Genomic DNA, 22124 nt, shown 5'->3' on the forward strand with positions numbered 1-22124 from the left:
TATGGCAAGTGATATAAAAAAAGTTTCAATAGGAGCTCTGAATAGCAGAATAACAGAAGCTGAGCAAAAGATCAAGGAGCTGCAAGAAAATAAAAAGGCACTAGGAAACAGCAGAAAGTGAAACTTTTTCTGAAAAGGAATCACATACCAGGAACTGAGGTGAGTTCAAGAGGAACAATGTAAGAATCACCAGAGTCTCTGAAGAGCAGGAGAGCAAATGTGATGAAGAAATAATAGTCAAAGAAATCATCGATAAGAATTTCTCAGAGTTTAGAATTATAGGCATCAAGATCCAAGAGGCCCAAAGGGTCCCAGTGAAAACAGATTCAATTAGGTAAACTGCATGACACATTATACTAAAATGAAAAAAAAATACAAAGATAGATAAAGAATTTTGAAAGCAGAAAGACCAAAAAAAGGAACTCAGATACAAAGCAAAGTTCATACGATGTAAAGATCTATCAAATGAGACTAGACACAAGAAGAACATGGAAGAATATAGCATAAAAACTCAATGAAATGAACAACTAATGAAGAATATGCTATGATGATCGTTCAGACTTGAAGGAACTGTACAGAGCTTCATGAACAAGCAACAGCTTAGGGAATTCGTAGCCTTGAAACCAGTTTTGCCAGAATGTTAAAAAAGGCTCCTTCTAAGGACAGAGGAAACCTCCCATCATTTGGCATTAGTATGGTACTCACTAATGGTGCATATGGTGGTCTTCTACTAAATTAAGAAAGGTTAAAAACGTGGAGCAATTAATCATCACAAACTGACTTTTTTTGTTTTCTGATAATTCTACTTTTCATTATTTTAATTTTTATGGATCACTTGATCACTTGACATCCCATTACTCATCAATTTGCTCGAGCAGGCACCAGTAACGTCTCTATTCATCCATCATGTGCTAGTGTAGCCCAATGGTGTCTGCTCGCTCCAGGAACACAAAGAGCCTCAAACCGATCATTCAGGGTCTTGATGAAGAAGCCTGACCATCTCGTAGGTGGGCAGCCACGCGATCTTTTGACGTCCTGTGGAATCCAGCTGGTAATGGCTCTAGTCCAATGGTCATCTCCAAATTGCATTATGTGTCAGCCCTTGGTAAATAAGACAGCGTCCCTGATTCTTGATTGTCGATGGAGGTCAGAACTCTGGATTCTTTCTCTCACTTGAGTGAAGCGTGTTAACTCCAAGCATAGCTCTTTCGTTCCTCTTTGGGAGATCCATAATTTTTATGGATAAGAATATGAAATCAATTTGTTATATGTCTCCCAAGGTAGGAGGGGGCTTCAATTATGAGAGTGAAGATATGATGATTACCACAACAAGATCCAGGTACAAAATAAAATTTAATGCAAGATATTTTAGATGCCAGAACTGAAAACTTAGTTATGTAAATGAGAACAGCCAGTGTATTATATATTGTATTAAATGATTTTAATTACTTCATTTATATAGATTAAAATTATAAGCAATCAATCATTATAAACTGACTTCTGTTGATTTATTTTTTGATAATTCCATTTGCCATTTCTTTAAGTTTTGTTGGAGCAAGCAATATTAAATAAATTTGGTATATATCCGCCCAGGGGACAGGCTGGGGGATGGAGGGAACCTGGGGTATATTAATGGAGAGAAGGGGACATTGGTGGTGGGATTAGTGTTAAAACATTATATGCTTGAAACAACTCTATTATGAACAACTTTGTAAATCACAATATCTTGATTTTTTTAAGTAGATTATTGTAAAAATAAAACTACTGCTGGGGAAAAAAAGAGGTTCAAATCTCCAAGTTTTTTTTGGGGGGGGGGTCACACCTGGCGATGCACATGGGGTTATTCCTGAATTTAGAATTACTTCTGGCAGTGCTCAGAGGACCCTACGGGATGCTAGGAATCAAACCCGGGTTGGCCGCCTGCAAGGCAAACGCCGTACCTATTGTACTATCACTCCAGCCCCCAAAACTCCAAATTTTTAACCTGAGTCACTAGGAAACTGAAGCAGGTAGGAATTGGGTAAAGGAAATGACATCAAGAAATCACCTTTGGATATGCTAAATTTGAGACACCTAGAAGATACAACTGAACTGGAGGGAGGGACCCCCACTGGAGATAGGGGTGGGGAGTAAGGAGTTTATGAATGGTACAGAACCACAACACTAGATGAGAAGGAAGCAGTGAACATGCAAAGAGAGAGACTTTAGAAAACTAGGCATCAGGGTACTCCAACCTGCACTCCACACTGGAAGGTAAAAAAGAAAAGACACATCAATCAAATGAGATGAAGATGGAGCAGTCAGCAAGATAGGAAGGAAATCGGGCAAGTGTGGTGCCCTGGAGGTCTGCAGGGTCAGTAATCATTGTGGGGGACCCTGCTCAGTGGAGGGCACATGCTTCTCTTGGGAGGATCCTTGGGCTCACAGCACCAAAGACTGTGGTGAGCGGGAAGAGACAGGAGGACAGAGTATTACCCAGCGGACAGAGTCATCAAAAGAGTAAAGACTAAACGATGACCAGGAATTTTGAAAGTGATTGTTGATTTTGACCAAAGCAGGTTGGTAGAGGGGTAGAGAAGATACTGAGACTTATTCAAGAACAAATGAAAGAGAAACAGGAAAACAATAAATTATTTTGTTGTCCTATCACTCCGGCCCAATTCTGTAACAGTAATTGGAGCCTCTTTGTCAATGGCTGGGAAGTATCTAGCACCATTTTGGTTTTCCTCTGCTCTTCTTTGGGAGATTGTCAAGTTATACTGCAGACCTCCATCCTCGGGACCTTTGTCAAGTGGGCGCAAGGCGTTCTTCCCCTCACATGACTCAACAGCGCAGGGAGACCCCTGCTAAGACAGATGCCATGTGGCCATACAGGAAGCCACACTGCTTCCTTCTTATCCATTTATCTATTGAATTATTATTCAGATGGCAGGGTTACAGTAGCATTCAAGTTTTCGGTACTGATATACAAATATACTGTGTATTCCTGCCACGGCAGAGCCCATGACCCTTCCCACCTCCTTATGTCCACTCCGCTGCAATCATTCCCTACCTTCCACATCCCCTGTAACTGCGTAGTAGCCCATTTGCTCTCATCCACTTCTCCCCCCTAACACTGCACTCTTTTACGTCTGACTATTCCAATCTCTAAGGCTTATGTGTCATTACTATTTTCCATACCCTTGATACTAGGAAAACTAAAGTCATGCAGTCCACAGCACCTTGGATGGAACTAGAGGGTATTGTGCTGAGTGAAAAAAGCCTGAAGCAGAAAGATAGGATGATCCGACACATCCGTGGTTTACAGAGAAACAAATTCTTCTTAGCTTTTAAGAATAGCCATTATTTCTCATTAGCACTCTATATGATACAAACATGCTCAGGCATGAGCTAAATGTCTTGGTTACTGTTTTGAATTAATCCTCCTTTATTCAGGACTCTGTGCTGGTCATTTCCCTTTAAATTCTCTTCTCTGTTATAGCGGCCTTTCAAGGTGAAACTTCAAGGACTTGTCTGTATTTAAAATTCATTGCTAGGGTGGGAGTGGGATGCTGAAGAGATAGTACAGTGGATGAGACACTTTGCCTTGCATTCAGTCAACCCTGGATAGAACCCTGGAACCCCATATGGTCCCCCAAGTCCTCCAGAAGTAAACCCTGAGTACTACAGGTGTCGCCCAGAGTACTGTCATGCATGAAGGAAGCAGGGCGGGAGGAAGGGAAAGAGGGAGGGAGGAAAGTAAGATGGAAGGAAAGGAGGGAGGGAGGGAGGAAATTAAGATGGGAGGAAAAAGAGGGAGGGAGGGAGGGAGGGAGGGAGGGAGGGAGGGAGGGAGGAAGGAAGGAAGGAAGGAAGGAAGGAAGGAAGGAAGGAAGGGAGTAAGGCAAATACCCAATCTCACTCTGCATTTTCCATTCTGTTCACCTTTGAAGCTGACACCTGGCAAGCCATGACCATACTTTCACCAATTAGGAGATTCTAGACTTCCACCCAAAACCATGACCTAGAAAAATCTAAGAACCTAAAAAATGAGAAATTTTCTAACATGGTCCCCCTACCAAAGGCCAGGTAGCAGATCTTTATGCAGAACAGTTTTGTTTGTTTTAGTTTTGTTTTTTGTTTTTGTTTTTATTTTCCGGGTCACACTCAGCTTTGCTCAGGTGTCACTCCTGGCTCTGCACTCAGGAATCACTTCTGGCAGTGCTCAGGGAATCATATGGGATGCTGGGAATAATCCCCGGATTGGCCGAGTACAAGGCAAATGCCCTACCTGCTGTGCTATCGTTCCAGCCCCCCAGAGCATTTTCAGGAAGGGATACTGAAGCTCAGATCTCCTGGTCTCAAGTTAGCTGGCCCACAACACTACACCAACTTGTTCTCTTTAGGGGAAAAAAAGAGTGTGCAAGCCAGTAACAGAGGAGCAACATTATGGTCAAGAAGGATATTAACCTAATTTCCTGCTTTTTTCCTCCTCCTGCTCTTTTAATTCTCAATCTGTCCTTCCCTTGCAGACAGAAGCAGATCACAGGTGCATCTTATACTTTGCAGCTGATGATCGACTGAAAAATTACGTGATTCATATTTCATCAAATTAAATTAAAAAATAGTAAATGTTGAAAAGTTCCGTAGTGTGTAATCTTTTTGGAGAAATTTTAATAAGTATTCACTTAGAAGAGAGAGGAACCATATAAAAACATATACATTTTTTTCCTTTTGCTAAAGTGTATTTAACATTTCACATTTTATAAAGTTAAGGTTCCGTATTACCTGGGCTCCATGGGACTTCACTCATGCGTGAGGCTCGGCCTGAGCATCCGGAAATCTCTGCTCCCGGGTCCCAACTTCACTCACACATGACTGAAGTCCCACAGACCCAGGTAATTCGAAACTTTATGACCTTGGACTCTGGACTCAACGGGACCCAGGAGCAGAGACCCCTTGCCTGCCCCCCGCCCTTCCCATTCTCTGGAGACCCAGGGATCACACCCATAAGACACTTCCTGCTGGCACCAGATAATCTCCTCATCTGATGACCTCCACTACCCAACGGCTGCCTTGCTCCAGGCTGTTTTCCAGACTGCACAGCCACGAACACTTCCTATCCATTTTTAATAATTACCATACCGTACTCTATGGGTTTCAAATATGGTGCCAACTGGCAAAGAGTGAACCAATAGGTGCTTCAGATCATTAAAACATGCCTGTTGACCAAACACTTGCATTTGGAACACTAGGAGCACCAGTAAGGGTGACTGTAGGCTGCGCTAAAAGCCTCCATCCCTCTTGTAGAGCTGGGCAAGTTACCCAGAGTATCCTGCCCACACAGCAGTCTGGAAAGCTACCCGTGGCATATTTGGTATGCCAAAAACAGTAACAATAATGGACCTCATTCCACTGACCCTGAAAGAGCCCCCAATATGGCAGCGTTAAGAAAGACAAGCAAGGAGAAGCTGATAAAATCTCAGGAAGAACTAGGCTGCCAAAATGAAGAAGGACTAAAATGACTGTCTGCACTTTCAATGCATGTATGCTGGCATCAGATGCATTCACTGAGGACCTGATGGTGTAAGCTCAGGAGATTAAGTACGACATCATTGGTCTGACCGAGACAAGAAGGCATCAAACACATCATGCAACTTTTGACACTGGAGAAGAATTGTTCCTCAGAACATGAGAAGATAGAGACGTTGTTGTGCCGGTGTCCTCGTCAACACGAACTTGGCAATGAGCATTGAGTCATCTGAATGGCTAACAACCTGAACCAGATTCTTACACTTGAATAGATGTGGCTCATTGCCAAGAGTTTCTATTGTCATTGTCTATGCACCAACATCCAACTATGATGAAGAAGAAACTGCGAAGTTCTACAGTGGTGCTGGAGAAGTTCTATGAAGAAGACCATACCTTCTACAAGATCATTGTCAGTGATTTTAGAGACAAGATAGGACCAAGAAGGTTGCCTGAAGAACTCCATGCCGGGACCCATGGCTAGAATGGAACGAACAGGGTGAGAGACTAAGTTCTTCATGTCACCCAAAACTATCCATGGTAACTCACAGTTCCAGAAGGCCAAATCTAAATGTTGGACATGGGAGTCTCCCAGTGGACAGTTCCACAACAAAACTTACCGCATCATATTCAATCGACAATTTTGCCTAACCAATGTCACTACTGTCCCAAAATTCCAAACAGGATCAGACCACCATCTCCTTCATGCAAAATTCTACTTCACGGAGTGGGGAGAAAGGGCTGCAAAGTTTAAAAAGAGAACTCCAAGAACAACCACCAACTGGGAGCTCTTTGGCACTACTGCGGCAACATGGGATGATGCTGTCATTGACAACATCGATGAGGAATACGATCAACTGATTCAGCACCTCCATCATTGTGCGAACAACACCAAGAAAGAGAAAGCCACAAAAAGACGCCTGTCTTCGGAAACTCTCAAGCTCATTCTCCAATGTGGTTCAGCACAAGCCTCAGGCAATCACAAGCAAACGTCCAAGCTTGTAAAGCAGTGCAGAGAAGTGTTAAAGGAAGATCTCAAAGAGAGAAGAGCAGCAGTGTTGGCCGATGCAGCAGAAGCTGGGAAAAGTACTCGCAACACTCGCCTATCCTTCGCCAACTACAAGACCAAGATGACTGCCCTCCAACGTCCTGATGGATCTATCACATCTTCCAGAGGGGTAATGAAGAAATTTATCCACGACTTCTACTCAGATCTCTCTGATAGCCATGTCCACCTGCGTACATACCAAATTCCGCAGGATGGATATGTCATTCCCAACGGTCGGTCTCCCTTCCGAAATCTGACACGCCATGCAAGCACCTGGCCCAGATAAGGTCAGACCCGAACACCTGAAGATTCTGCCATCAGTATTCATCAACACACGGGCTCGGCTCTTCACACGCTACCTGTCTGAATGCAAGGTTCTGTTCCAATAGATAACCAGCAGCATTCTGCTGTACAAGAAGGGACACATCCACGACATCGGCAAATATCACCAATCTGCCTGTTGTCCATCGTCTACAAGCTGTTTACTCGAGTCATCCTGAATAAGATTGGCAGAACACTAGATGAAGGACAACCATGCAGCAAGCCAGGTTCCGAAAAGGATTCAGCATGATTGAGCATATCCACACAGTGAACAAGCTCATTGAGGTTTCTTGGGAGTTCCTCGAGAGTTCAAGATGCTCTCTGTCTAACGCTCATCAATTTAAAGAAGGCCTTTGACTCTGTTGAGACAGAAGTAGTCATCAAAGCCCTACTCAAACATGGCATTCAAACTCAGTACATCAGTATCTTCCATGAGCTGTATTATGGATTCATCACTAGGATCTCACCATTCTACAAGGAAGTGATCATCAAAATTAAGAGAAGGGTTCGGCTGGGTGATACCATTTCACCAAAACTCTTTTTTTAATGAAAATCTCATACATTTATTTATTTTAATTTTTATTAGTGAAACACCATGAAGTACAGTTGTAGACTTACAATTTTTTTGTGCTTGGTTTTCAGTTATACAATGATCAAGTACCATCCCTCCACCAGTGCCCATTCTCCACCACCACTAATCCCAGTATCCCTCCCACCCCCCATCCCCCCATCGCACCCTGCCTCTCTGGCAGGGCATTTACCTTTTGTTCTCTCTCTCTCCTTTTGGGTGCTGTGATTTGCAAAAGAGGCATTGAGTGGCAATCATGTTTGGTCTAGAGTCTACTTTCAGTATGCATCTCCCATCCTGGATGGATCTTCCCAACACCCTTTATTTGGTGCCCCCTTCTCTATCTGAGCTGCCTTTACCCCTAGAATGTGCAGCTCGCCTCCAAGTCATGGAGTAAACCTCCTGGTACTTATCTTAGCTATTCTTGGGTGTCAGTCTCCTATTTTGTTACTTTATGTTCCCCAGATGAATACAATCTTCCTATGTCTGTCCCTCTCTTTCTGACTTATTTCACTTAGCATGATACTTTCCAAGTAGTACCACTTTTATGTAAATTTCATGACTTCATCCTTTATAACAGCTACACAGTACTCCATTGTGTAGATGTACCAATGTTTCTTAACCAGTCATCTGTTCTCGGGCACTCAGGTTTTTTCCAGATTTTGGCTATTGTGAACAGTGCTGCAATGAACAAACAAGTTCAGATGTCACTTCGACTATACTTTTTTGCCTCTCTGGGATATATTCCCAGGAGTTCACCTAAACTCTTTAGTGGCTACCCTCGGGAACATCATGCGACAACTGGAATGGGAAGAAATGGGAGTGAAGATAGATGGTCAGCAACTACACCACCTCCTCTTCGCTGATGACATCGTTCTAATAACACCAAACATTAGCAAAGCAGCACGAATGCTGACCGACTTCAACCATGAGTGTGGTAAGGTTGGACTGCAGCTGAATCTCACGAAGACAATGGTCATGAAAAACGAACTAGTTCCTGACACTCCACTTGCTCTCAACAGAATGAACATCTCCAAATACAGCAGTTATGTGTACCTAGGTCAAGAACTCAACATGATGAATGACCTGGCACCTGAGCTACACACGAGGATGACAGTGGCATAGAACACCTTCAAGAGCATCGAAGAAATAGCTAAGAGGATGAAGAACATCCAGCTCTGGGCACATCTCTTCGACTCCACCCTTCTCCACTAAACATATGCCTCAGAGACCTGGGCCCTAACGAAACAGGATGAGAATGCTATTCGGGTCTCCCGAAGAAGAATTGAAAGAGCTATGCTTGGAGTACTACGCTTCACTCAAGTGAGAGAAGGAAACCAAAGTTCCGATCTCCATCGATGATCAAGAATCAGGGACGCTATCTTGTTTGTCAAGGAGTCAAAAATTAGAGGAGCCGGACATGTAATGCAATTTGAAGACGACTGTTGGACTAGAGCCATTACTGACTGGATTCCACAGGATGTCAAAAGAACACCTGGTTGCCCACCTACGAGATGGTCTGACTTCTATGTCAAGACCCTGAACAAACGGTGTGAGGCTCTTCTTGTTTCTAGAGTGAACAGATGCCACTGGGCTACACCAACATGCAACTAGGATGAATGGCGATGTTACTGGTGTCCGCTCAAGCTAATAGATGAGTAACGGGGTGTCACATGATCAAGTGATCAAAGTTAAGGTACTCAATTAGTTGACTTGATACTGTTACAACAATTAGTCTGTAACATTACATGATTATCTTTTCCTTTCTGACATCATTAAATCTAGTCTCAGAAAATTTGAAGATCAAAATAAATATTATTGTTAGAGCATACATATTTCTTCATTTAAATAGATCTCATGAGCTTTCCTAAAAATGAGCTTATGACAGGCACTCAGAAGACAAAAATATCCAGTTTTACTTTCCTCAAGAGCTTAGGTCACCAGTTAAAGAAAGCTTGAAACAATTTTTAACAAAAAACTGAGAATAAAAAAAACTTTTATTACAGCTTATCAATTCTGAAATGCACTTCATCTCAGTTTGAACTTCTTAAAAAATGAAGTACATTATAATTAACACATCTTCTTATGGCCGTGCCTCTATTTTTATTTGCTGACCCTTCGTTTATAGTGCCAAGTTGAAATGCAAGTGTTGAGTTTAATTATTATTCAAGTTGTATTCAAAAAGATTACAGAATAATAGAAAATAGGGGGAAAAGTCATTGTATATAAAAGAATGACAACAATTGAAGGTTCTAGTGTAATCAATAAAGCAAATGGGCTGGAGAAAAAGGTACAGGGCATTTGCCCTGCAATGTGGCTAACCGGATTTCAATTCCCAACATCCAAAGTGGGTCACCTAGAGGCAATCTAACAAATGGGATAAAATGTATATGTGCACAATTACAAAATGGGTTAAAGTCTCAAATATACATTTCTTCTAAGAATATATACAAATGCCAAGTGGGCACATAAAGTGCTTACCATCAATGCCACAAAAGAAATGCAAATCAAAAACCAAGAGATTACCTCATATCTATTAAAATGACTATTATCAAAATGACAAGATAACACATTTCAATGAAAATGTGGAGATACTGAAAAACTTGTGTACTGTTGGTGGAAATGTAAAATGCGATGGCTGTTACGAAAAACAGCACAGAGATTCCTCAAAAGTGAAAACTATGACTACCATGACTTAGCAAATGAACTTGTTTGTATAAAAGAATTGAAATAAGGATTTTGAAGAAATAACTGTACCTCCATGTTCATTACAGTATTCACATTAAACAAGATATGGAACCAATCTAGATGTCCATCTATGAATAAAGGAACAAAGTAAATGTGGCAAATGCGTGCACATACGCATGCGCGTGCGCGCGCGCGCAAACACACACACACACACACACACAAATGTGTACAGAAAATAAATTATTAGTTGAAGAGAAGGAAATTCTGCCATATATGAGAATGCAAATGAACATTGCAGATGTGCTAAGTGAAATAAGCCAGTCATAGAAGGGCAGACAATGATGATTACAATTTATATGGTGCACTAAAAATAATCAAATTATGTAAGAAGAGAATAGAACGGGAATTTACAACAACTAAGAAGAGTGAAATAAGATGAAACACTGCCATTTAAAACTCAAGTTATAGTAATACAAAATAAATAAGTTCTAGAGATCTTATTTAGTATTTATGAATTACATAATATTTTGCCATAGTTACAGTATTGTATTAAATCATTAAAAAGTTTGTTAGGGTATATGTATATGATTCACATTAGTTGTTCTTACCACAATAATAATAAAAATATGAATAAACTTTTTAAAATAATGGTGAAAAATAATCAAAGACGATTATTTTTATTTACTTTTTTACTCAATAAGACTAACTTACTCTCACTGAATTCTTTGGGACAATCATTATGGTAAGAGCCTTCTATATGTCAACTCATCCAATACCACAAATACTAACGTAGTTTCTATTTCTGATGAAAGTATCCCTTGGCCAGGATTATAATCAGTGAGTGGAAGAGTCTGATCTGTTCTATTCCTTTCTAATTAAGCAAATTTCCATGATGCCAGAATATTAGTCAGAGTTTTAAAAAGTCAGTCAGAAAGAGGGTAGCCCTTTCTTCTCCCCACATTTTCCTCCCCTACCCAGTAATGAGAACAAGACCTAAAAGTTTACCCCTCAGGCTAATGACCGACTCACCTGTATGGCCTTCAGAGCATAATTATCTTCCCTCTGCCTTTCAATCATCACCTTCTAAGAATGATAAACCTAGAGTACAGGCCAGGACTTTCTGTAACAGCCTAACAATTGTTTGTTTGGGGTTTTCTTATTTTTTTCCAGAAAGATTGCAATATCCCAGGCCCCAATTGATCATCCAGTTCTGCCACATGTTTTCAGAGCAAGATCAGAGCAAAAGCTCCAGAAGAAATAATATGAAGCAATCACACAAGTGGTCTAGATAGAGACCATGTCTATGATCCTTTGGGTCCTAGGGATTGAGGATGGTTAGTCCTCAACTTTGGGATAGAGGTAACAAGAAGTCAGGTGTTAAACAAGATTAAAGTTACATGGGGTGGGGCAGGAGTGATAGTACAGTGGGTAGGGCATTTGCCTTACACACGGCCAACCCAGGTTCGATCCCCAGCATCCCATATGGTTCCCTGAGCACCTCCAGGAGTAATTTCTGAGTGCAGAGCCAGAAGTAACCCCTGAGCATCGCTGGGTATGACCCAAAAAGCAGAAAGAAAGAAGAAAGAAAGAAAGGAAGGAAGGAAGGAAGGAAGGAAGGAAGGAAGGAAGAAGAGAGAGATAAAAGAAAAAGAAAGTTACATGGGGTGTCATGAACTAGAGTCCTAACATTGTCTTAAGTCGTATAAAACTAGCCTCAAATAAGACAAGGTGGGTACAGGAGGAAATATCCAAAAAAGGTAAAAAAAAAAAAAAGACCTGACTTTTATACTTTTAGCTTTGCCCACACTGCACTGTACTTGGCAGAATCAAATCCATGAAGTATGCTCCTATTCCAATTTCCACATCTACAATGAAAAATAGGAGGGGGGTATACAATTCCAAGGATATTGAATTTCCTCTCTAAAGTGCCAGTCAGGCCAGTTCCTAGGATTTCAACTGAAAACACAATCCATCTAAATGTAAGAGTAACATTTAAGCAACAACTCATCTCACTAAAAAACATATTGACAAAATTAAAGAGAAAAAATTTGTGACACCAACTGGTAGTTCTTTGCAAAAACAAAAATGAAATAATCAATTATTTGTTCTGGATTTCAATTTGTTCAAAGAGCATAATTTTCCATACAGTAAGCCATATTAATTATGTGAACAAGCTAATTCCCAAAAGTCATGCATATTTTCATGTGCCAATGCTATATTAAAAATTAATTCATATATTTTATTATGCTTACCTATTAAAAATAAAAGACTGAGAAATAATGTCTTGCCCATTATATCATGGGGTTTTACATTAAATATTAATTTATGTTTGTACTTCATGAATTCATTCATGTTAAGCCAGCAGCTCACAATGATATTTTTCCAGGTAGTCAATGAATGGATCTAGGTCAGCACTCTGCTAAAATTAGTAGAAGAATGTTGGTATAAAATAATTGGGTTGGGTCAGCAGAAATGAAAAGTAACAACTTTGAGAATAACACCAAGATTTTAGGTTTGAGAGGAAAAACAGACTAGTGACAGCAATAAGAAGTAGAGCGAAGAATGAGCAGAATAAATGGTTCTGTCTAGTCTGCTAAATCCAATGTGCATACATGATACCCCTAGGGACAAAGGAAAGTAGGAAAGGAAGGTGTGAAGCTTCTAAAGCTCAGAGTAGAGACAGACATCAAAGATATCAAAACCAATAATTGAAATACCAAATCACAAGGAGAAAATCCTGTGAAATTTAAAAAAAAAGAGGCCCAAGCCTGGGGCTGGGAGGAATGTGGAATCTGTGAAGACGACTGAGATGAAGCAGGAGGGACAGGAGAACAAGCAACCTAAGAGCCTCAGACCTATGCTACAGATAAAAAGAAAACTTTATGGACCAGAGTGATAGTACAGCAGCTTGGGTGCTTGCCTTGCATGTGGATGACCCAAGTTCAATACCTGATACTAATATGGTTCCCATAGCCCCACCAGGAGTAATTCCTGAGTGCAGCGCCAAGAATAACCCCTGAGTATCATTGGGTGTGGCCCAAATACAAAAAAAAAAAACAAACTTCGGGGATATATCTCAAGTGATAGAGCATATGTGTAATGTACATAAGACCATGTCTACTATGCTCAATCTCTGATACTGCATAGAAGGAAGGGAAGGGAAGGAAGAATATAGTGAGACTGAAACATATATTACAAAGAACAAAGTCAACCAGTGCTGGCAGAGATATGGGGAAAAGTCTCACTGATATGAGGTGACTTTTCATTGTTGCTTTGATTTGCATTTTCCTACTAATATTTGGTGCAGAGACTTTTTTTTAAATACCTTTTGGCCATCTGTCCATCTTCTTTGAAAAACAAGCCCAAACACTCTATTCAAAAAAGACTGTGTTCATGGTAGCACTATTCACAGTAGCCGAAATCTAGAAACAATCCTAGTGTCCAAGGACAGATGACTAGACAAAGAAACTATGCTACATATACACAAAGGGGTACCATTCAGCAATAAGAAAAGATAAAATCATGCAATTTGTTGCTGTGTGGAAAGATTTGAAAACTATCATGTTGAATGAAATTAGTCAGAAAGACAGACACACAATGATATTTCTCACATGTGGGAAGTAAGTAACTGTAGTAGGGGAATAATTAACACTCAAAGACAACAGAAACTGAGAACTGGTCTTCAACAGGAAGCTTACCACAATGGGGAAATTGGGATAAGAACAGGATGGGGTGGGGACACTGGAACAATGGTGAAGAGAAGTGGACACTGGTAGAAGGCATGGTACTAGAATGTTTTGTGCAAGAAAATGTACCATTAATAGTATTGCTAACTGAAAGTTAACAGTGCCAAAAATCAAATTAAAAATAAAATTTAGGTACTAATGGTGGTGTTAAGAAATGACAAAGCTAAATAATACAGAATACAGAATAAACACTTAAATAATGAAACTTAAATTTTAGCAATCAAATTTAAGAAGGTTCCTGTCAAGATGGAAGGCTGGGGTTGGGAAAGTAGGGGAGGGAAGCTGGGAACTTTGATAAAAGGAAGTTGACACTGGTGGCAAGGTCAGTGCTAGAACACTCTATGTCTAAAACTCAACTATGAATAATTGTAAATTATGGAGCTTTAATAAAATAAAACTTAATTAAAAATAAATATATCAGACCAAGAAAAAGACATTTTTTGAAAAGTAGAAAAAAAGAACTATTGGATTGGATGGCTTAGTAATTATGACTGAAGAGACCAACATAGCAAATAACTGCAGAGAGAAGAGACATTTTCATTCACCCTCTCCCCCCGTGACACACCCCATAAAGCCTGAAGAACTGCATGAGAAAAATCTAAAAATGCAACTTGAGAAACCAACATGAGAAAAGGGTAAACCAACATTACTTTACCAATGATAGTCATTCCTATGTTCAAGGAAAAGACTTCAAGTATATCTGGCTTAAGCATATGAAAACTTGGATCTAAATAACAACCATCCTGTCAACATCCACTTTATTGGGTACTGAGAGTACAGTAGGTAAGAAGTTTGCCTTGGATGTGGTGAACTTGGATTTGATTCCATATATAGTTCATTGGGAGGCAAGCTCCCCGTGACGTATTCAATATGCCAAGCACAGTAACAACAAGTCTTACAATGGAGATGTTACTGGGCCCGCTCGAACAAATCGATGAACAATGGGAGGACAGTGCTACAGTGCTATGGTTCCTTGAGCACCAACAGGAGTGATCCCTGAGCACAGAGCCAGGAGTAAGCTTTGAGCTTACCCAGTATGGCCATACCCAGTATGGCCTCCAAATAAAAGAAACAAAAAGAAGGAAGGAAGGAAGGAAGGAAGGAAGGAAGGAAGGAAGGAAGGAAGGAAGACCATTAACATGCACATAAATTCACTTGCACACAAATACACTCATTTCTAAATAAGAATTTTTAAAATACATTACAAAAAAGACCTGCATTTTATTAAAAGTGTAGTTAAGAGTGAGTGTGAAAAATGATACATTTTTAAGTATGTATTATAAATAATACTATGTTGAGATTTTACTCAAGAGATTATTACTGTTTTTGGAATCCTTGATTTTTCTACATATTTTTAGTCTAAACTTGACACTATTGTAGAGAAAAAAAAGTTCATTAAAATAAAATTAAGTCATAATTAACTCGAGTTATATTGACACAATGTTAGAAAAGCATTTATACTATGCAACTTAATTCATGAAACGATCCTAAAAAGCTCCCTAAATGTCAAAGTTCTTACATGCATTAGTGCTCATGAGCACTAGGCAGTGCTCATGTCTTAGCACGTTTGACATTTACGTAAAAATAGGTGTTCAATTATTAGCTGACCAACAAGGCCTAAGTTATGAAAAATGGTCATGAAAGCAGCAAATACCTGAGGTACTCACAGCTGTGGAGTAGGGGTTATGAGCTCCAGTGTTTTCCGCCCAGCAGCCACATCCATAAAGAGCAGCCTGGAAAAGAAAAAAACAGATAAATACAGCATTTCAAAACACAGCTTTAATAAGACAAAATCACTTCAACAGAAGACAAAAGCATGCCTTTCTCATAAAGCCCAATTTAACAAAGATGTACGTTAATGGGGCAATAAATAATCCCATAGATTGTAAAAGACTTGTCTAAACAATAGTTGTATACTTTGGGGAAAAAAAACTATTATTTTCAACTTTAAACAAATCACAGATTTTTTTCAGGAAACAGCAAAAGAAAGCTTTATAGCATCTCATCAGCAGTTGTTTTCTTTCTTGAAAAAATTCTGCTGTAGTTTTTCAGCTAACTACTGGGCTGGCCCCATCAGGGTTAAATCACAATGTGGTTAGCTTAAAATACTTTCACCTACGTGTGTGTCAACTTGCTAGGGAGCTCGCTGATAAGAAAACTTGGTCCTCAGAATCTAATTCAGAGTCTGGGAGTTGGCACAGGAATTAGCAGTATTGATCATGACCTAGGGACAGACATGCTGAAAATTGTCCTGCCAGGCTTTAGGAATGTGCAAGAATCTAACAGGTGTAAAGGAGGAAAAAATGCCTGTTCACGCTAATTACTTTGTGAGATGGTGGAGCAGATTATCTGTCTGAAATAATCAGGAACACAATGTGCTATAATAATAGTTTTATAAATATATACATATATGATAGTCATTCCTATTGGGTTTCCAATAATTACCCAGAATGTCCAGTTTCATTTCTTCAATATCAACAAGGATCCCTTTTCCCTTTCAGAGACAAATCATGACTAATAACTGTTTTACTTCTTACTTACAAGTAGAGTTAGAAAACCTTAGGTAGTCATAGAAAAACATAAAGAATTGTACTAAAAAAGGAAAGCTCAAGAATATCCAACACCAGTTCCGTCTTGCGCACCCACCCAGCCCCCGCCTTTCCTCTGCACTGGTGCATCCTTCTATGCATTCCCCTCCTGTCCTGTCTAGCCAGCGCTCCCCATTGGCCTGCCATCCGGATAGCCCTATGAGAGCACACTCTGGAGTTCGAAGCCCCAGTGCGCAAGCCCACCCAGCCCCTGCCTTTCCTCTGCACAAGCCCTTGGGCCCAGGTCTGTGGACTAGCATCAGAACCGGCTGGGGGTGTGGCCTCCACTGTAGAGGTGTGGCCTCCCCAAGAGTCTGCGAGGCCTTCTCTGAGGCTGGTGGCCTTCTCTAAGGCTGGCCGCTGTTATATTTTCCATGCCCTGCCCTCTCGACTCACATCCCAGCCATTATCACCTAATTCTTTGGAATAAGTCCTGGCAGCCTCAAACACAGTATGACAATAAACCACCAGCCTATTCCCATCTCCAAAAAGACCAGTATTCAAGAAGCTGTACAAGCCCAATATAAAAAAGCACCTCCTTGAATGCTTTACTAGATGCCTATTATAAGCCACAGATTAATGTCTGAGAGAAAGGACAGATTCTAGAAGGGGACAAGGGTGACCACCATCAACCGATCTTATTCAGAATCTTTTCCCTCAATAAGAGGGGAAAGTATCCTCAATGGAGGAGACATCCAGAAAATTAAAGGAAGAAATGAAAGAAACAGTGGAATGCATAGTCGAGAAAATACAGGAAGATGTGAGAACAGAAATAAGAAAGCTACAAAAAATAAAGGATTTGGTAGATGAAATTAAAAACTCAGTGGGTGCCCTCAGCAGTAGAATGACTACAGCTGAAGAGAGAATTAGTGAGCTTGAAGAAGAGCAACAGAAATCCTACAGGCAGCACAATCAATGGGAAAAGACCACAAAATAGCTCTAAGGCGAATCAGAGAACAAGAACAACATTAGAATCATCAGACTACCAGAAGGACAGGGAGGCAACCCAAATGAAAAAGCCACAGTGAAAGACATCATTGCTGAAAAGTTCCCAGAGTAAAAAAGAATGCAGGCATCCAAATCCAAGGAGCCAGAAGGGTTTCAGCTAAAAGAGATCCTAATAAAAACACTCCAGGGCATACAATAGTCAGAATGATGGATGCCGTGGAGAGAAACACAATACTGCAAGCAGCAAGGTAAAGAAGGAAATCACATACAAAGGAGCACCTCTTAAATTCACAGCAGACCTATCAGAGGAAACCCTCCAAGCCCAAAGACAATGGTGGGATATAGTGAAAAAACTCAATGAACTGAACGCCTCACCGAGAATACTTTATCTCACTCAAATTTGATGGAACTATACACCATTTTATAGATGAACAACTCAGGAACTTCACAGAATCAAAACCAAACCTAAAAGAAGGACTAAAAGGGCTCCTGTAATTCAAGAAGTAAAACACCCATAAGTACAATAAACCCTTACAGAAATATGGCACAAAACCCCATAACAATAATCTCTCTCAATGTCAATGGTCTAAATGCACCAATCAAGAGATACTGAGTGGCGAAATGGATCCAGAAACTGAAATGAACATTCTGCTGCCATGTTAAGAGGAAAATTTATAGTTCTGCAAGTATTCCTCAGGAAAGAAGAAAGGGCCTACAGAGATAACTTGATTTCACAGCTCAAGATCTTAGAAAAAGACCAACAGAGGGAACCCGAAGGAAAGAAATAATAAAACTTAGAGAAGAAATTAACAACATGAAAACCCAAAAAACAATCCAAAAGGTCAATGAAACCAAGAGCTGGTTCTTTGAGAAGATAAACAAGATTGATAAACCACTAGCAAGACTCAAAAAGAAAGAGTGAGAGAAAACCCTAATAAACTAAATCAGAAATGAAAAAGGGGACATCACAACAGAAACCAATAAAATTCAAAAGATCATCTTTGAGAGTCTGTATGCCTCGGAACAAGAGAACCTAGAAGAAATGGATAAATTCCTGAATTCCTATAATCTCCCAAGACTGAGCCAAGAAGACTTGGAATACCTGAATAGACCCATTCATATCAAAGAAATCGAAACCGTAATCAAAAGTCTTCCCAAAACAAAACCCAGGCCAGATAGATTCACTAGTGAATTCTTTCAAACATTTAAAGAAGAGCTGTTGCCAGTTCACCTCAACCATTCCCAGGAAATTGAAAAAAAATAGGAACTCTCCCAAACATTTTCTTTGAGACACATACCTCCATAATACCAAAAGCAAACAAAGACACCACTAACAATGAAAACTATAGGCCAATATCTCTGATGAACACAGATGCTAAGATCCTCAACAAAATATTAGCAAATAGAATTTTATAATTCAACAAAAAGATCATACCCCACGACCAAGTAGGATTCATCCCGGGAATGCAAGGATGGTTGAACATTCGAAAATCAATCAACATAATCCATATCAACAAAAGTAAAGATAAAAACCATATTATCATATCAATAGATGCAGAGAAAGCATTTGTCAAGATCCACCATTCGTTTATGATGAAAAATCTCATCAAAATGGGATTAGAAGGAACTTTCCTCAAGATAGTCAAAGCCACCTACAACAAACCTACAAGCATTATCCTCTACAAGCATTATCCTCACTGGGAAAAAATTAAGGGCCTTCCCATTAAGATCAGGAACAAGACAAGGATGCCCACTCTTGCCACTTCTGTTCAATATAGCACTGGAAGTACTTGCAATAGCAGTTAGGCAAGAAAAAAAGATATTAAGGGCATCCAGATAGGAAAGGAAGAAATCAAGCTCTCACTATTCGCAGATGATATGATACTATATCTAGAGAATCCTAAAGCCTCTACCAAGAAACTCCTAGAAATAAAGACTTGTAAAGTTGCAGGCTATAAAATCAACACCCAAAAATCCCTGGCCTTCCTATACACAAATAATGAGACAGAGGAAAGAGACATGAAAAAAGCAATCCCATTCACAATCATGCTCCAGAAAATCAAGTACCTTGGATCAACCTAACTAAGGAGGTAAAGAACCTCTACAAAGAAAACTACATAACACTACTCCACAAAATAAAAGAGGACATGAGGAAATGGAAACATATGCCCTACTCACGGATCAGAAGAATTAACATTGTCAAAATGGCAATACTCCCCAAGGCACTATACAGATTCAATGTGAAACCTATAAGGATACCCAAAAAATCCTTCAAAGAAATGGATCAAGCACTCCTAAAATTCATTTGGAACAACAAACTCTCATAAATAGCTAAGGCAATTCTTGGGAAAAAGACAATGGGAAGCATCACCCTCCCCAACCCAAAACTCTACTACAAAGCGGTAATAATTAAAACAGCATGGTATTGGAACAAAGGCAGAACTGTAGGCCAATGGAACAGGGTGGAATATCCCTACACACATACCCAAATGTAGGAACATCTAATCATTGATAAGGGAGCAAGACCTGTGAAGTGGAGCAAGGAAAGCCTCTTTAACAAATGGTACTAGCATAACTGGAAAACCACATGCAAAAAAATGGGGCTAGACCTCAAATTAATACCATGCACAAAAGTCAGATCAAAATGGATTAAAGACCTCAACATTAGACCAGAATCCATATGGGTACACTGAAGACAAAGTTGGCAAAACTCTCCAGAATATTGAGGCTAACGGTATTTTCAAAGATGAAATGCGACTGACCAACCAATTTGAAATGAGTATAAACAAATGGGACTATATTAAACTGAGAAGCTTCTTCACCATAAAAGATACAGTGATCAAAATACAAAGATAGTCTACAGAATACGAAAGGATATTCACCCAATATCCATCCGATAAGGGGTAGATATCAAGGATATAGAAAGCACTGATTGAGCTCCACAAGAAGAAAACATCCAACCCCATTGAAAAAAGCGGTGATGAAATGAACACAAACTTTCTCAAAGAAGAAATACAAATGGCTAAATGGCACATAAGAAAATGCTCTACATCACTAGTCATCAGAGAGATGCAGATCAAAATAACAATGAGATATCATCTCACACCACAGAGACTGGCCCACATCCAAAAGAACAAAAGCAACTGGTGTTGGCACACATGTGGCAAGAAAGGGACCCTCCTTCATTGCTGGTGGGAATGCAGTCTGTTCCAGCCCTTTTGGAAAACAGTATGGACAATTCTCAAAAAATTAGAAATTGAGCTTTCATTTGACCCAGCAATACCACTCCTGGGAATATATCCCAGAGAGGCAAAAAAGGATAGTCTAAATGACATCTGCACTTGTACGTTCATTGCTGCACTGTTCACAATAGCCAAAGTCTGGAAAAAAAACCTAGTGCCCGATCACAGATGACTAGTTAAAGAAACTCTGGTACATCTACAATAGAATATTATGCAGCAGTTAGAAAGGATAAAATCATGAAATTTGCAAACATGTCGTTCTACATGGAAAGTATCATGCTAAATGAGTCAGAGAGAGAGGGACAGATACGAAAGACTGCACTCATCTGGGGAATATAAAGTTAAAGAATGAAAAATAAACTTCCAAGAGTAGTTGAGATTAAGTACCAGGATGTCTGCTCCACACTTGGAAGCTGGCAGCATATGCTAGGGGGAAATGCAGCTCAGATAGAGAAGGGAACACCAAGTAAAGCGTATTTGGAGGACTCTCTAGGGACGTGTGCTGAAAGTAGACTATAAACCGAACACTATGGCCACTCAATACCTCTATTGCAAACCACAACACCCTAAAGGAAAGAGAGAGCAAAACAGAATGCCCTGCCATAGAGGTGGGGTGCGCTGGGGGGGGGGGGGGTGGGGGGGGTGGGGGGGGATTGAGGGATAGGAGGGCAACTGGGTTCATTGGTGGTGGAGAATGGGCACTGGTGGAGGGATGGGTACTTGATCATTGTATAACTGAAACCCAAACACGAAAGTTTGTAAGTCTACAACTGTACCTCCTGGTGTCTCACTAATAAGAAAATAATAAAAATTAAAAAAAAAAAAGAATATCCATTACCACTAGTTTTATAGGAATGAAAGCTTGAAAAACACAAATCTCAAGATTTACAAAGATCAGTTATAAACATTGACATAGCAATATATGATGTTCATTGCAAGGGTTTAAAATATTAAATTTAAAACAACATTTCTATAAATTAATACAGAAATAGATCCAAGACATATAGTTATTTAAAAATAGAAAGAAGATAGAATAGGATAGGGAAGAGAACAAGGGGATAGGGAAGTGGGAAATACTTTCTTTATCCTAATTTTTGCCCACTTTATTCCTTGCTCTACTCTTTTAAATGTTTTATCCTCCACCCAAAATTCTTCAAAATTTTTACACAGCTACACCAGAAGCAGAGAGACAGTACAGAGGGCATGGTGTTTGCACTGCACATGGCTAATATCTCTCTCTCTCTCTCTCTCTCTCTCTCTCTCTCTCTTATCTCCTCTCTCTCTCTCCTATCTCCTCTCTCTCTCTCTCTTTCTCCTCCCTTCCCCTCCCTCCTTCCTCTCACCTTTCATTTTGTTTTTGGGTCACACTCGGCAGTGCTCTGGGCTTACTCCTGCCAGTGCTCAGGTTATCATATGGGGTGTCTGGTATTGAACCCAATCACATGCAAGGAAAATGCCCTACCCTTT

At 40.0% G+C, this 22124-nt stretch overlaps 1 protein-coding gene across 3 annotated transcripts in view; it reads right to left on the reverse strand.

The window, feature by feature from the left end:
* TASP1 (taspase 1) overlaps window positions 1-22124 on the reverse strand; it is a 326252-nt gene that overhangs the window by 141307 nt on the left and 162821 nt on the right. For 2 of the 3 annotated variants that reach the window (XM_056121835.1, XM_056121834.1), the window contains exon 10: window positions 15534-15612. In XM_056121835.1, coding sequence (XP_055977810.1) covers window positions 15534-15612 — 79 coding nt within the window. The remainder of the gene's footprint in view (window positions 1-15533; window positions 15613-22124) is intronic. The other variant, XR_008793468.1, reaches the window with a different exon arrangement.

Source organism: Sorex fumeus, unplaced genomic scaffold (genome assembly GCF_029834395.1).
Source record: "Sorex fumeus unplaced genomic scaffold, SorFum_2.1 ptg000044l, whole genome shotgun sequence".
Lineage (NCBI taxonomy): Eukaryota > Metazoa > Chordata > Mammalia > Eulipotyphla > Soricidae > Sorex > Sorex fumeus.